The sequence below is a fragment of the Drosophila erecta genome, unplaced genomic scaffold (genome assembly GCF_003286155.1).
Source record: "Drosophila erecta strain 14021-0224.00,06,07 unplaced genomic scaffold, DereRS2 tig00000092-arrow-pilon, whole genome shotgun sequence".
Classification (NCBI taxonomy): Eukaryota; Metazoa; Arthropoda; class Insecta; order Diptera; family Drosophilidae; genus Drosophila; species Drosophila erecta.
In genome coordinates this window covers 18,518,567-18,534,132 of record NW_020825207.1, presented here as the reverse complement: position 1 = coordinate 18,534,132, position 15,566 = coordinate 18,518,567, and the positions used below count along the sequence as shown (strand labels likewise).

General features: G+C 47.8%; 1 protein-coding gene and 1 long non-coding RNA gene across 11 annotated transcripts in view; both read right to left on the bottom strand.

The window, feature by feature from the left end:
* Positions 1-112: 112 nt before the first annotated feature.
* The window catches only part of LOC6548947 (protein sickie), a 135,234-nt gene continuing 119,780 nt past the window's right edge, over positions 113-15,566 (bottom strand). For 5 of the 10 annotated variants that reach the window (XM_015156478.2, XM_015156483.2, XM_001974168.3 and 2 more), the window contains 4 exons: positions 2,119-3,938; positions 1,805-2,060; positions 1,264-1,743; positions 113-1,202 (listed from right to left, as the gene is read on the bottom strand). In XM_015156478.2, the coding sequence (XP_015011964.2) occupies positions 1,083-1,202; positions 1,264-1,743; positions 1,805-2,060; positions 2,119-3,938 (2,676 nt within the window). In that variant the 3' untranslated portion in view covers positions 113-1,082. Of the gene's footprint in view, positions 1,203-1,263; positions 1,744-1,804; positions 2,061-2,118; positions 3,939-11,701; positions 13,139-15,566 lie in introns of all 10 variants that reach the window. The other 5 variants (XM_026980251.1, XM_015156475.2, XM_026980252.1 and 2 more) reach the window with 2 other exon arrangements.
* Positions 8,080-8,316, bottom strand: LOC113564266. Its single transcript, XR_003407859.1, has 2 exons — positions 8,253-8,316; positions 8,080-8,124 (listed from the first exon to the last, which is right to left on the bottom strand). It is a non-coding gene; the product is annotated as an uncharacterized LOC113564266 (long non-coding RNA).

Below are 15,566 nucleotides of genomic sequence, written 5' to 3'. Positions count from 1 at the left end.
CGCAACATGGCGGGATATTTGAAATGTACCATAGAAACTGAAAGTAATGCCAGCTATTATATTTTTGTCTTTTGTATCGCAGTTTGGGAGTAATAAAAGAAACAACAATTAATGTTTGATATTATATTTTATTTTGATTTGATGTCATATCTCATAAATGCACACATTTAAATTAGACAGAGACACATAATTTGCTTTATCGTATCATATAGTTTTGCTGCTTGGGCTGGTATTATATGAGCTTATCTTTCGATAGGGATCTGGAGTTCGGAAATTTTGCTATTTTATCGAGGATGGGGCATTACGTATTCACTCTCGCGTATTCCTGTGTTTAAGCGCGGCTTGGCATAATAAATATTTTAATGGTATTTTGCTTTATTGGGCTTTATAAATATGCAATATGTTTGTAACAATATTTAATGATAATTACGCAAATAATTAAACTAAAGTGAAAGCTTTTTCCTTCAACTATACATCTTGTAAATTGGTAGTAGCAAAAACTTATAGCTACATTTACAATAGAGTTAGATATTAGTTGCAATTTAATTTATATGATCCGCCGGTTCTGGGCTGGGATAAAGGGTATAAAAAGTCTAGACCGCCGGTCAGATTCACACTTAAGCATAGGGGATTTCGGTTTAGTTTGTTCTATATGTACAAAAATGAATCCACTTGTCTTATCTCTTTAACATTTCATGTTGCTTAAGGTTTCATTTCTCAAGAGTTGGGTATTTCGGAAACGCAGCCGGGGTCCTCGCATTTTGGGATGGTAGTGCTTCGTTATCAGGTTTCTTTAGTTGCGTGGACAATTTGCATTTTTAACAAGTGCGCTAAAAAGTGCAATTTACTCTAGATGGCAGGGAGTGGTTAGATACGATGGGTGGTGAATTCGGGAACTTGTGCAAATGGCAAACTCTTGGAACTGCTTTTGAACCTCGCTGCGAAAGTAGTGCAAGAAGTCTCATTTGTGCGGGGGAAGGTTATCTTGGGTGCAGCTGACCCTCAGCTGGTGAGTTTCCTTTAGTTAGTCCATCTAAATTTGGCATGTACGAAGAGGTTGGCTTAATAGCTGTTCACTCTGTTCACTCTGCTCCAGCGGAACTTTCGGGCGTGACATTGGAGTCCAAGCTGGCGCAATCGGATTCCTGATCCTGAGCCTCCGAGTAGTTGGCCGCCTCCTGCAGGCGCATCAGCATGTTGAGCTATTGATGAAACGCCTCATAAGTTAGAAATCAAGGGAAGAATGGCAATCCTATAGCTTACCAAGGGATCCTGTTGGTCTCCGTTGGTTAGAGCCACGCCTTCGAGTCCCACATCCTCGGCATTGATTTGTCGTAATGGAGGCACTGAGTCCGGACCGTAGGGCCACGGGTAGGAGTTCCTAATGAAGGCGGAGGGATCGTTCCAGGCACCTCCTCGTCGTCCGTAGAGCTGAACTCCCTCGCGCACCGCCTCCACCAAATATGGCGACAAGTGGTAGTTCCAGATGTCGGTGAACCACACCTGCGAGTCCTTCAGATCCATCGGGCAGGCGAGGAATAGCCTCGGTCCGATGGTCACATCACTGGAGCTGTGCACCTCCAGGAATCGGTTGATGTGCTGCCAAACGGAGGGCAGCCAGGCCAGAACAGCCGCCAGCTCCGGTTGAGGATGTTGCGTCTGCAGCTCCAGCTGGAAGAGTCGACGCCTCAGGAAGCGACCCAGGAAGCCTTTCACGGGCTCCATGTGATTGGCTGTGAGAACCTGTTGAAAGTGATGAAAAAATAGATAATGATCTAGTTTCTTAAGGTCCACTAAAGCATACCCATCGGAAATTGTGGTGCAGCTGCAGGTTGGTGGTGTTGCAAGTGGCCTGCGACATGGTGCCAATGATGCAGGGCAGCTTGTTGGCAGGCCCTGCGCTCAAGAGACAGGAGAAAACATCGCCCAAGGCGGAGGCATGGTGCAGGTTGTCCAAAATAATCACACAGGGAAGTTCGGAGACTCCATTGGCAATGGCAGCCTGTTCGGCAATGTGGCCCAGATACTGACGCAGATCCTTCGAGGATTTGTGGTCCACACTAACGGGGAGAAATGGTTTACCAATCTAAAACAGAGGGTGGACTCTTTAAGACTTACTTGAACGTGGCAATAGCCTCCGAAGGATTGCCCCTGGCGGAGCGGGCGACAAGAAACTCGGCTAGTCGACGGGCCAGGTAGGACTTTCCAGTGCCGCTGGGCCCGCACAGGATCAGGCGACGGTGCTCCGTGAGCAGGCTGATGTATCGGTGAACAATGCTGCGGGGGATGAGGCTGTCAAAAGCCAAACTTCCCACCCCCTGGAGGCAGATATATAGGGTTCTCACGCTGCCCACTATGTAACCACAGGGCAGAAGTTCCGGGAATCCCATCTCGGGACCCCTCTTCGCCTCACCCAGGTGGTACGAGGTGATGGAGTCCGTATTGAGGCCCAGATTGGTGCCCGGATCAATGCGCGCCACGTAGTCCTTGAAGGTCTTGCGCACCACGTAGTCCAGGTTCTGCCACGTTGTCTTGCCGGAGATGTAGGTGCAGGCTATGACGAACTCGTTGCAGCTGGTGCTGGCATAGTTGGACTTCCTCTCGCTTTGGGATTGGGTATCCGCCTCGTGGCCATTGGCATAGAAGCCATCGAGTTCCTGCAGCTCCTCACAGTACTTGGAAAACGCCTCTGGCTGACCCAGATAACAGGCAATGTCTATCTTCTTGCCATCGCACACATCGGCCAACTCCTCCGTGGCACTGGCCATGTGCACAGGACTGGCCATAGGAGCCGCCTCCAAGGCAGGAGGAGGTGGTGTTAGGTCCACGTGGGTACTGGGACTGAGAGGAGCCACATTGACGCCATTTGGAGCCGGTGGTGGTTGTTCGGGAGCCGGGGCAGGTGGCAAACACTCCTCCTCCAGTTCAAGTTCTTCACTGAGTCGAGCCGGGAGTTCCATGGGTGGCCGATTGTTGCTGTCGGCGAGGGAATAGCGCCGTGACACCTCGGAGCTTCCAGCAACAGATCCATTGGGACTGATGGCCTGGCCCAAGCTGGCCTCCGAACCAACCAGGGATCGGGTGGTCACCAGTTTCTGGAGACGCTCATTGTTGTGCTTCAGGGACATCATCTCCGCCCGCATCTTGTTCATCATCTCCTTGAGGCTCTCCAGCTGGGAGGCCGAGCTCAAGGCCTCCAGGCGAATGTCGGTCAGGACGAGATCCTTTTCGCGCAGCTGCTTCTTGAGGTCCTCGACCACATGCTGATCCTCCTGGTCAATGGCATCGATGGGCTTGGCATTGTCTATGAGGGTGACGGTCTTGGCGGGACTGCTCTGCTTGCTATTCGGCAGAGGAGGAGCAGGTTGGGTGGCCAACGAGGCCAGTCCCAAGGGTTCACCGTGACCATTGTGCAGTGGAATTTTCCCAGCAGTCAACTCTTGCTGCGAGTGGTTGTGGTGGTGATGGTGACCCACATGACGACTCGTCTTGGAGATCTTGGCATTGCGGGAAAAGGCCTTGGTGAAGCTGCTTCGCAGCCAGCCCTTCTTCTTGTTGGCCTTGTTCTTGTCCTGGGCCGCCGAGCACCCCGAGCTGATGGAGTTCAGGGAGCACATGGAGTCGGTGCTGTGCTGTCGCTGCATTCCCAGGGGCAGAGAGCCGTTGTTGGCGTTGATGGCGCGTTGGGAACCTGAGGTCGGTGGCTTCTGCTCTGAGCCCGGCTGACCCTGCAGCTGACCTTGACCCTGGGTCTGGACGCCCATGCTCTGCATGTGCGCCGTGGTCAGTCCCGCCTGGATGGACTGCTTCCTCAGCAACTCGATGGTCTGCCGCATGTCCGTCAGCTCGCCGTCCTTTCGCTCCGCCGTCGCCGTCAATTGATGCAGTCGGTTGGTCATGTTGGACAGCGACTGCTCGAAGGCGGTGACCACATGGGCCTGCAAGGAAGAAGATGAGAGGAGCGATTAGTTTGAGGTGGGTATGGGCTTCGGCCAGGTCTGTACAATCCATTATCGCCCGTTTTGAGCACATCTCGATCGTGCCCCGCATTCTGAGGCCTGGCGTTGCTGTTTGGCATGCATGGCGTTGCACCCGCAACTTGCAACTCAACCCGGCCACATGACTCACCCACAATAAGCCGGCTCAAAGCTGGGCTCAAAGCCGGGTTTAAGAACTTTTTAGAACTTCTGGTCCCACTCCTGCGCACTTAGAGAACGTAGCCCTAAGTTGTTCACTTATTTTTCACGTCCACTTTAAATTCTAAACCTTTTCAGTAGTGTCTTTCAGTATGAATGGCAATCTAAGGATGTCTGCGGAGTACTAACTGAGTTGAAAGTAAGTAATGGTATGTTATTCCAGCTAAAGTTTTGGGTTGCTTCTCAATACCAATTGTATCGCCGTGTGAATTTGAGAACCCATACCATTTCTAGTGCTTTGTTATGTCAGCTTTTGCTATCGTTGCTTATTTTTTATGGGCCGACGTGACTGGTCGCAAATATGGGCATAGGAAAACCCAGGGAAAAAATATATATTTCTGCATCAAGTTGATGAGAGCCATTAGGGAAACTCGGAGAAGAAAAGTGGTGAGTCAGAGCGGATGCTGTAATTGCCGAGGAAGTAATGAAGCAGTAGCACAATCTTTTCGTTCTGCTGGTAGAATTGCTCGTAGAGTATTTTAGCATTTTAGTTCTATTAAATTGGGCGACAGGCGGGAGTTTTATGTGCGCCAGACTAATTAAATTATGAATTGGCAAACGTGATCACAACAAGTGTACAGCCCACCGGCGCACATTACAATCAACACGATTTGCATTAAAAAACCACGTAGAAACCCTTTCAACTTTCTCCGCTTCAGCACATTTGGGAAAGGGCTCTGGAATCAGCTTCGTTTGGCTGCCAACTCACGTATGTGGCAGTGGCAAGCATAAAAATTGATTACGGTGCGTATGAGCAACGTGGCACGCCGCACAAGGCGGCAGCTGCAGGAGCACATCCTTTCATTTCCGCCAACAATTAAAACGATTACCGAGCCATTTTCCTTTCGGTGGGTGATAAAGTGGCAAGTGCCTGTGATTTTAATCAGGAGCAGCCGCCGCCAAGTCAGTTTCACCCATAAAGCAGTGCCTCACTCCGACCTTGAGCTTAAAAACTTTTGCGGGAGTGTTCATCTACTACCGCTGATGAATATCCGTTTAAAAATGTTCCTCTACAGAGCGTGCCATTGCAATTTGCATAAATGAGTGGCTAATTAAATAGCGAAACGTGCTAGATGGGTATCAGTAAACAAGTGGGAAATCGGCGGATAGTCTGAAATACAGATTACCGGCAATTCTAGCATTTATAGTTTGCTGTAATGCGTATGTGTCTCTATATTTGCTTTTAATTTTTCCAATAGCTGTGTGTCTTGCCGGCAGCTAATAATTTCGATGAGGTCATTCCTATGTCCAGCTTACTAACTTGCCGCATGCCAATGGTAATTTTTGTTTTTGCGGCATTAGGCGAGCTTTTATTTTCCGGAGCTGAATCAACGGTGATAAGTGAGGTATTTAATTAAGTTTTAAATTATATACTTTACAGGTTTCGGTAGCAACCGGCAAAACCGTACATGGTTCGATCAATTTGGAGAAATCAGTTCAAGCTTGGAGCGGATCAAGATTAAAGAGAAGTGCTGTTCACCACCCACAATAGTTAAAGCCATATTGTATATAGTTGAAACTAGCCCTGACTCACTAATATCATTAATGTAAGTATCAGTTAGTAAACTTATCCAAACTGATCAATGGAGTATTGGGTGCTACTTGACAATTCTGTTGCCATTGCGCTGGAATATTTCCCTCTTGAATTACTTTTCTCCATCTCTTACGCATTTAAGACCCATCTTGGTGTCCGGAAAAAATACGCTTTGAAAGAAAACACCCTCTTCAACTACTAAAAGTCAAACATTAAAGACCCCAAAAGAAAATGGCGAACAGACGAGGGAAATGAAAAAACGACATCGAAATTAAAAGCAGCGAGGTGGCTCCAAACCCCTCGCAGTGCCCCTCAAACTGTACGGTAGTGGGTCTAGAAAAGGGAGCTCGATGCTGTTGCTGCAGATGATGTTGCTGCTGCTGTTGCTGCTGCTGTTGCTACTCTTGTTGCGGCAGTTCATTTGCACGTTGGAGGCAACGAAGCGTTAAACGGTTATGCATCAGCTGCGAGCGACACGCAGTCGGAAAGTCGGAAAAAACCGGCGAATAGAAGGGGATAAAAGGCAGTCGGTGCAAGGGGCCATATGCTAAATGGCCAAGGCAGCAGCAGAACCAGCGACCGAATTGCCAACTTTAATTTGACTGTCAGTGGGGCTGGTGGGGGAGGTGGGGGATGCATTGAAGAATTTATCGCTGGCAATTTGCAGACAGCAAAACAAAGTTCAAGTTCAACGGTGGCCATGCCACGGTGGTGGTTTCCCCACCGAAAAGTAAAACACATTTAAAACCAGCGCTTAACCATCAGTAAAATGCTGTTTTACTGATAACCACCGAAGCCGATTAGGTTTCGACCCGATAAGATAGTTGGCCTTCGATTGGCTCCCCTCTGGTGGGCAGGCGATAAAAGTAGGTCGCACCGCTCTTGTCCACTGTAAAACTCAATAAATCCGGCCAGCCCGAAATTGTCCGCTGGTGTTGTTGCTGCGCATAAATCATGCTGCAACAGCAGCAGCAGCAGCAGCAGCGACTGTTGCTGCTGCCCACTTGACAACTGCTGCAGACATCAGGCGACCATGTGTTCGTCCCTTGCAGCGGGATTTTGGTGTGTTCTGCTCGTTACTGGTGGACTGGTGGTGTTAGTGGCGACATGCCGTAGGCGGGTGCACTTTGACCTTTCCAATGATTTATGCCCCGCAAAAACAAGAACAACAAACAAGAGCAGCGTGCAACAGCAGCAGGCGCAGCAGCAACTGCAACTGCAACTGCAACACTTGACATTTGTTGGACTTGGACAAAGGAAGCAAACTGTAGCAGTTGTCACTGGGCTTCCTGATTTATTATTCCACTAGGTCGTGGTCGTGTCTCCCCCTAATTTGCATTGGGCTGTTTGATGATTGATGAAGGCATCTGCCCCTTCTCCGAACGCAGTGAAAGTATTCCCAGGATGGGCGGATGCCTGGGCGGTAATGACTAATTGAAGAAGGCCTCGCAAGGTCAGGTGCCAGTCTTTCGGCCAGGTCTGATGGCTTTAACCTTGCTAAATTATGGATGTGTTTTCCTGCAAAGCTGATTGAATTTTCCGATAGGGGAAAACCAATGAAGATGGAGGCTGACGACTCTGACCTATGTGACTTTGCTGCATTTGAGCCCCCTTATGCTTGCTAATTAAGATTAGAAAGAGTGGACTTCCACTATCGCAGGAGGAATAGATAAGATAGCGTGTGCTAAATAAAAACTATTTTTAACAGTGGCTATCTCTTGTTAACCATTAACCTGCACAGTTTTTGTGACTTAAGTAACATTCAGTGTTCTTTAATAAGGATTTCCTGCTTGGGATTCCTTTCAGCCACTTGTGGACCCGATTTCGCGTTGGATGCATCATTTCAGCCGAAAATAATCTCATATCCGACCCAATCGAACCCCAATTCGAGGTCTGGGGCCTGCCACATAATAAAATGATTAACAAACTAATCCGTTCTGATTGTTTGTGGCGCACACAGTCACAAATCGAAGTGGAACCCCAAGGATCCTGACCAAGGCGACTTGGAGCCGCGAGCGTACAAAATAGCAAATCATCATTAAAATCTTGGACAGCTCCGGGAAGATCGGCGCAGGGAAGTGGAAGAGGCAAGCCCACAACGAAGTTGTATCCACACAGTCCAATCGAGTCCACTTTGATCCGCCGCCACAGTCTCCGCTGCAACTTCGAGGTACGAGTATTTTTGCTTTTTCAAGAATGGAAGACTCTGTCCCAGCGGCTGGTGAAAGATCGCGATTGCCGGCTCCATTATTTGTACAATTGCTGATTCGCTGCCTCTGCGCCTCGCCGACAAAATAATGCTACCCAGATAAATATGCCATTTGGCTAATGGTGGCACCACAAACTTACGTCGACCCCCTCGCAACTTTCGTGCTTTTCCGTGTGTGAACTTACCTGCAATGGAAGAAAAAAGAGATGGCAAAATTAGTTGATTGAAAACGCTGAAGTCGGCTAGCAGGGATTATATATAGACAAATATATATAAATATATAAAAATATACATAAATACCCATTCCCCTTACATGTCCCACCAATCCATAGATAATCATTTGATGGCTTGTTTATAGACAGCAATCGGATCAGCCCAAACGGCCATTTGGTAATCGTTTCGTCGGCATTTAGTACGCCGATGTTCTGAGCATTGTCAGTTAATTCCTTTATCGAATGCCCCGAGGAATCACAACAATGACTGGCTCTGGTTGTCCACGATCATGGCGATCAATGGGCACTCAAGGGCCTTCGCTCCCCTTTGCAATTCACTTTTTTAAGTTTTTGTTGTCGTATTTTATTGATTTCTTTCAAGACCGGAAGCCACAAGAGGCACGTCCAACAAGAGACAATGAAGATGCGACGATGACGATGGGATGGTAACAATATAATATTGGTGTGGAGCATTCAAATCAACAGCGCAGCTAAAGTTTTGAGCTCGTTTACATTTCCCCTCTTTGTTGCTTATCAAACAAGAGGGCAAAAGATTTGGATTTGGGTTTGCGTTCGAGGTTTCTGGTTTCTGGATTCTACAGCTCGATTTTGTTTGACCATTGTTGTTTGTTTTGATTCTGGGCTCGAGTCGAATTCGGTTTACTTTGCCAGCCGCTGATTTCCTCGGGGAGACGGGTACAACTACATATAGATGGGTATATAAAGTCGGCACTGACTCGTCCTTTTCACCAACAGCTTCATCATGGTCACGTCTGTGTTTGTGAACCTTCTCCTTCGTTTTCCCCACTTTTCCAGCTTGTCTTGCGGTCGGAAACAAGTTTTGTGTTCTGTTTTTTGTTTGCTGGGCTGTTTGGTTTTGGCTGTTGGTTGGTCGCCTTTCGGGAAGGGAACCCTGCCCAAGAACTACTTGTACAAAACTGGTTTTGCGCCTCAGCCACCTGTGACAGGTCGAGCGGCCACAAAAAACCAACGGACAAATGAACAAACTACGAAATCCAAACACGTGCCCAGCTCGGAATAATTTGCTGACTTGCACAGTGAAATGAATAAATATTTATAGTTTAATTACAAATTGAACGGGCGAGCTCAGGTGCGGCAGCGGTGAAACCAGGAGAAGCATTTGGGAATCGCGCAGAGATACTGCGCTTTTTGCCTCTGAGAAATACAAACTGGCCGCCAATTGGGAAAGACGCACTCGGACATTCAGTCAGTAAGGCTGTTAGTTTGTTAGTTGGTTAACCAGTTTCTTTGTTGGCTCGGTGCCGCAGTTGCAACTATTATCTGCGCGATATGAATATATTTCATGTGCAATCGACCACTCGCCACAATCGCCGGTTCGCCATCTCGTTTATCAGAGTGCAACTGTTTTAATAAGCGATCCCCGATAGATAAAAGCCAACAAGTTATTTAAGGCCAGCGCGAGTTGCCAATTTGTTGGCGTTTTGTCAGCCAAAGATTTATTAATTATGCATGGCAGCACTTCGAAAGTGGCACAAACGGTTGACGAACTGTCCTTGCCACGAACTAGAGTCTTAGCTGCTTGAAAAATTCTATAAGAAGCTGCCACAGCCTTACGTTTGGAGGGAACATACCATGTGCAGCACCCATTAAATTCCTGAATCAACCTTTATGATTGAACTTCAGCCGTCAGGTGAGGTCAGTCAATTAATGCTCAATTGAATCAGTTTGATATCTTTACATTAATCAATTAACAATTCAACCTTTCTCCAGCGTGCGGTCAAATTCACATCAATCATTTCACAGTCTAGTTATGCCCAACCATAACAATTGCCAAATATGTAAATTCCGAATAATAATAACAAAATACCGCGATGAATATAATCAATTAAGGCAATCAACTTCTGGCTTTCAACCCCTTGACTCCCCAATAAAAATTGTGATATCACCTCGACCATCTGGGATCAGTGCTCCCCAAACTGTCAGCGGCGCTTGTTCACACGCCATCTGACAATTTCACTTTCCACGGTTCCACGGTTCCATCCATGGTGGACTTCTTGGCTTCTTGGCCAGCTCGGGTTACCACAGCCATCGAGGACTGGCAGCTGTTAGAGCCGCTCATAAATAAACATGAAATGAACACGAAAAACGCCTTAAAAACAGTCGGCGCGTCGCTGGGGCTAAGCCTAAAAACCGCTTTAAAAACGCGCCAAATGTCGAGTGTGAGCAAAAAACTACTAAAAAATGGACAACAAAATGAAAAAAAAGAAAAAAACGTATGAAAAACAAACGTACTCAGCGTGCGGCATTAATGGCAACTTTATTTGTTTTGAAAGTTGACATTGATTGGACCCGCAATTGGCGACGAAGTCACTCGGTTTGTTGTCTTTAGTGCTTCGCCATTGATGTTGGATTGTCGTCGGAATGAGCTGGGTATATAGGTTGATATAAATGGGCATATTTCCTCAGGCCTCTTAATTCATTCAGCATTTGCGGATTAAATTGCGGTCACTGAGTACCCTAGCCTTAATGTTGAGAGCTTTCTTTTGTGGGTCTATCAATTGATGGTGATGGAGATTGTTGTAGTGTGGGATATACTGTGATATAAAAGGGATCCTAAGCAGATTCTTCTTGAAAACCCCATTGGAAGGTGAATGTGTAACATTGAGTAACCATTACTAGGATGTTAAAACAATGAACTTTCTTGCTCCAGTATGGATTTCAACAACATCATCGCCAACTCTCGAATTCATTGCGATATTCCTTTCCCACTGCAGGGCATTCCAATGGCTGGCAGACCCCATCATCGATGTCTGATTTCTTTCGTGGACATATCAATTGCATGTTCCGCAAACCAGGTCATCGGTTTTGGTCATCAGCAACTACAGATGCGACTGTGCCGTCGTCGTGGGATTAAAAGCCAATCGCTCGCAAACTGTAATGGATTACCATGGGACGTGAAACTAATGGGTGAAGACTCGGCCTGGCCTGGCGGCATTATATGCCAGATATACCCGTGCTGCTCATGCAACTTTGATTAAATCAATCAGCGCACAAAGCATCGCATCTAACGGCGACTGACAGTTGTGGCAGCTCTGAATGGGACTCGCTCTCCACCAGGTATTCTGTGGCCACTGTAGTCTCAGCTTCAGTGGAGTCGAGTTCATGTCCACAGCCCGGTGCTCCTGCATAGCTTGGCCATATTAGATGAGCTGCAGCTGGAGCTGCATTCGTAATGCCAAAGCCGGATGAGGAATTGCAGGTGAAGACATCAGCGGGCACAGAACACGCACCACATCAACTCTATAGCCGCAGCGACAAACCACACAGAATTTGTAGAATCCAATGCTGCATGCAGTTTGCCAAGTGGATATCAGGGGCAGTTTTCTTCTCTCACAAATGGCTCGAGTTTCTTAAAGCAGTTTGCCTATTTCCCTTTACATAAGGAAACTCAAAGATAGGTTGGTAGTAGATTGAAGCTGGTATAACTTGGTGAAGATGGTTTAAAAATGTAATTTAGGTACTGAAAACTCCAGTTAAGCCATATTGTTCCGTCAGTGCTGTACCTCACCTGTTCAAGATCCTCCTGAGGCGAAGTCGCCAAGGTCAGGGATCCACAGACCCCGCCTCCCACGCCGGATCCACTGATGGGCGGACAAGACTGCCGCTTGAAGTCCCTTCGGATTGCCAGTTCGTACCAGGGGATCAAGGGCTTACTCCGCAACGTGGTTTGGCATCCGATCTTGAAGTCCAACGGATCCATGTACTCCGGTGCCATCCGGTTCAGGTCGCTGACGGCGGCCTCGGCGGAGGCGTAAATGTTCCCGGCGGACTGGTTGCCTGCCCTGTAACGCCAGTGGCCGCCGCTGGCCACGTCCAACATGGAGCCAGTGGGCACATCCAGGCTGCGATGCAGTCCAGCGCCCATGCTCTTGACCCTCATGTGGCCCAGGGTGTGGTATCGCCTATCCACTGCGTTGGGCAGCATGGGCATGGCACTGGGAATCACCAGCAACTCATCCTGGTCGATGGTGGCAAGACTCTGGCTGGTGCAGGACCTCTCCAGCAGCTCGGCACTGTTGCTCCTTTGGGTCACAATCGGGAGCTCGTACAGATTAAGGCGAGGACTGGTCGGCGGTCGCATGGGCGTGGCATAAATCTTTGGCTTGGCATAGAGGCTTTCCCGGCGAACTGGCGCCGGAGGTGGTAGGCCTGTGGGCGATCTTGGTGTCTCGTTCAGGGACAAAGTCATGGGACGCCTATTGCCCGTTGAACCCACCGAGTTGTGACGCAAGGTCGGCGGCCTTAGACGCGGGCAATCCCTCTCCTGCATGTCGAAACTCATCCTAGGCGAGGGCGAGTAGCATCCGCGATCTGAACTGTCGTAGGAGCTCCGGATTCCACTGTCCAGTCTCCGTTTCGGGCTTTCTGGTGCAGTGTACAGGAAGATGGGCTCCTCCTCACCGGCAGTATTATAATCGGGCGTCTTTGGGGTGGCACTACTCTGCAGGGAATCCAATGAGAACCGGGAGTTCTTCTTCACATTCTGGTAATCACAGGGCATGCTGCCTCCTCCCGAGGAACTCGAAGCGTCCGAGAGAGGGCGAAAGGCCGAGGGATTGGTGTATATAGGTTCCAGATCCCCGATGGTCGGAGTCCTGACAGGTTTCGCCCTGGCGTAAATCTCCTCGGACTGTCCGCCCGGCATACTGTAGTTACTCCTCAGGGATATGGTCCTCTGTCTTCGGGGCTTCTGCAAGACCGGCGGGAGCTGAGCTCCATTCTCCGATTCCGCCCTTATCGATCGGGATCGGGTCAATCCGCGGGCTCGTATCGTGGCATAGCCATCGTATATAGGCGCCGATAGCGGCGATGGAGGCGGCCTATTACTCGCACTGACTGCCGACATTTTTCAGATATTATTTTTGTGTAGTTCTATGACTCTTGCTTACAGCGTTTTCATGCTGGACCGTCTGTGGTTTTGTTCACTTTAAACATTGATTAATTGCTGCGGCATTCAAATTGGGGTTTATCATTTATAAGCAAAGAAATATAAAGTTTGCCCCACTCGCGCACTCGATTGTTCATTGCTAGGGCCCCCACTGGGACTTAAGAGATAAGACTGCATCAATCATTTTTAATTGAGCCCGGGATTCATAAATTGAAGCCGCTGGTCCAACGAACTCGGCCAGCCACGCCCCAAACTCCACTAACTCCCCATCTTTCTCCCCATCCGCTCTAAGACCGCACTCGTGCCTGTCCCTCAAATTCGGTTCGTTTCTATGGCCAAGTTGTCTCATTAGCGCCTAATTAGCATCTATTCCACATGACGCACTTTGTGTCGGATTTGGCGGACATCCTCTATGGAAAGTGGAATAAAAGCGAAGCTATCGCACCTTAGACCCTCTTAATGGAGCAGCACTTTGGAGGGCAGTCTCATGGACATGGCTTGTTGAAGGTTCGTGGCGGGGGATCGCAGAGAAAATGAGAGTGGGTGTTGAATGTTGAATGCAGTGGGAAATGGGATCCGAGGAAATGGAAAGTTGTGAAGACGAGGGTGAACACATAAGCACTAGAGCCCCACTCAGTACTGCTCTCTCCAGAAATTCGGTTATATTTACTGCCACAAATACATTCCTTTAACTAAATACTTGTAAACTTAAGAAATATGCTTAAGCAACGTGTCAGTGTACCAAAACAAAAGCAATTAATGTTTATTTCCACCTAAAACTATATCTCATGTTTCATTTTAGCCGAGAGCCTGGGTTGCATGGGTTTTATCATCTGCGCGACACTTTCGACTGACGCAAACGGCACTTAAACATATCTATAAGCATGTGGCATCCCGAGATCCGGTGGAGTCGCCACATGCCCATTCCGAAGCCGATTCCCGCGGCAGAGTCTGCCTGTCAATTGGTTTGTCGGTTCGGTTCGGCACGGTTCGATGACACTTGGGAGCCACGAAGGAGTTCTGGTTCCTTGTGGGGGCTGGGGCTGGATTTGGTTCTGGAGTTGGGGCTACATAGAACACCACAGCTCGACGTCTGCCGGACTTTTGCCATTTTCCCATTTTGCCAGGCGTCTGGTTAGCTGACAACGGCAACAATAACAAGGAAATGCAATAAACAACCATTTTCTAATGTCATCAACATACTGCGAACGACGTTTCAATGTTTCTGCTTTATTGCTGTTGATTTTCTTTTTTCCTAGTTTTTATTGTAGGTTTCTGCAGTTGGGAGTGGACTGGGAAGTGCTCGAGGAGTGAGAAGTGCCAATTGTGACTGCTCTGGACAGTTGCTGTTGTTTTTAGCGCTGCGTGAATTGGCTGTAATTGTTTTGATTGCAGTTCATGGTGTGCTACACTCGGTTCTCGGACTTCTTGGCTTGGGGCTCGTTGCTTGGGGCTTCCAATAAAGAGCGACTTTAATTGCGGGCTTAGAGTGGAGTGGCGATGCGACGGAATGTACACCATTTCGGAATTGCTCAATGTGGATGAAGAAATTAACTAAAAATTAACGCTCACCAGCGATTAAAGTAACACACTGAACAGGAATCTAAGCTAAAGTGGTGGTTGAGTATTGCGATTTCTTTGACAGCTTGCTGGAAAAAATGTGGTCAAACTGCAGTAGAGCTTGAAGCAAACATTTTGATTAGGATCATCAACAAAGAATCCACACACAAAATGTAAATTACCAACTTATAAATATTCCACTCAATAGAAACTCTTTCTTCCTGTTCCTTGAACCTATCAACGCAATCAATCAAACCTTTCAATGTAGATCCCGAGACGATTACAGTGTGAATCACCATGCAATATGCTATACACACCCAGACATAATGTAGCAGGGACTTTGCGACAAAGTGTAATATTTATGGCCTATGCAAAGCCCAAGTAAAACAGAAGTGGAAAGTGAGTCACCCTGCGGCTAAAGTTTGAGCAGGACAGCCCCAGTTTGGGATGCACTGGGCGCGTGAAAAATTCAATCAACCCAATCACGAATCGTGCAAATTAATTCGAACAGAGCGAAAATAAATCAAATTTTGTCAAAATTCAATAGCCTAAGCCCCCACAGGGCACCGGGAATGCGACTGAATTTTTTTCCTACAAAATTTGACTTTTGTGGGTCATGTGGGCGTCTAATTGTTGGCATATTCCCCGCCGATTGTCTTTGTGTATTGAAATTTATGCAATTGCAGCTTGCATTGGCATTTAATGGTTCATTTGGTATCTATTGTTATGCTAAAATAGTAAAAACTGAACTTTTGCGGCAGGCCAAATGGCAAGGGTTCGAAACCGACTGGTTTCCCTTGCGAAGGCGTTTGATATTCCTCCATTTTGTAGTTTATCTGTAACGCACCTTTGACAGCATTGACAACTTTCGCCGAAATGCCGAAATGCAAAACGCGGCTGGGAGTTATTCAGCGGCTTTATCGCC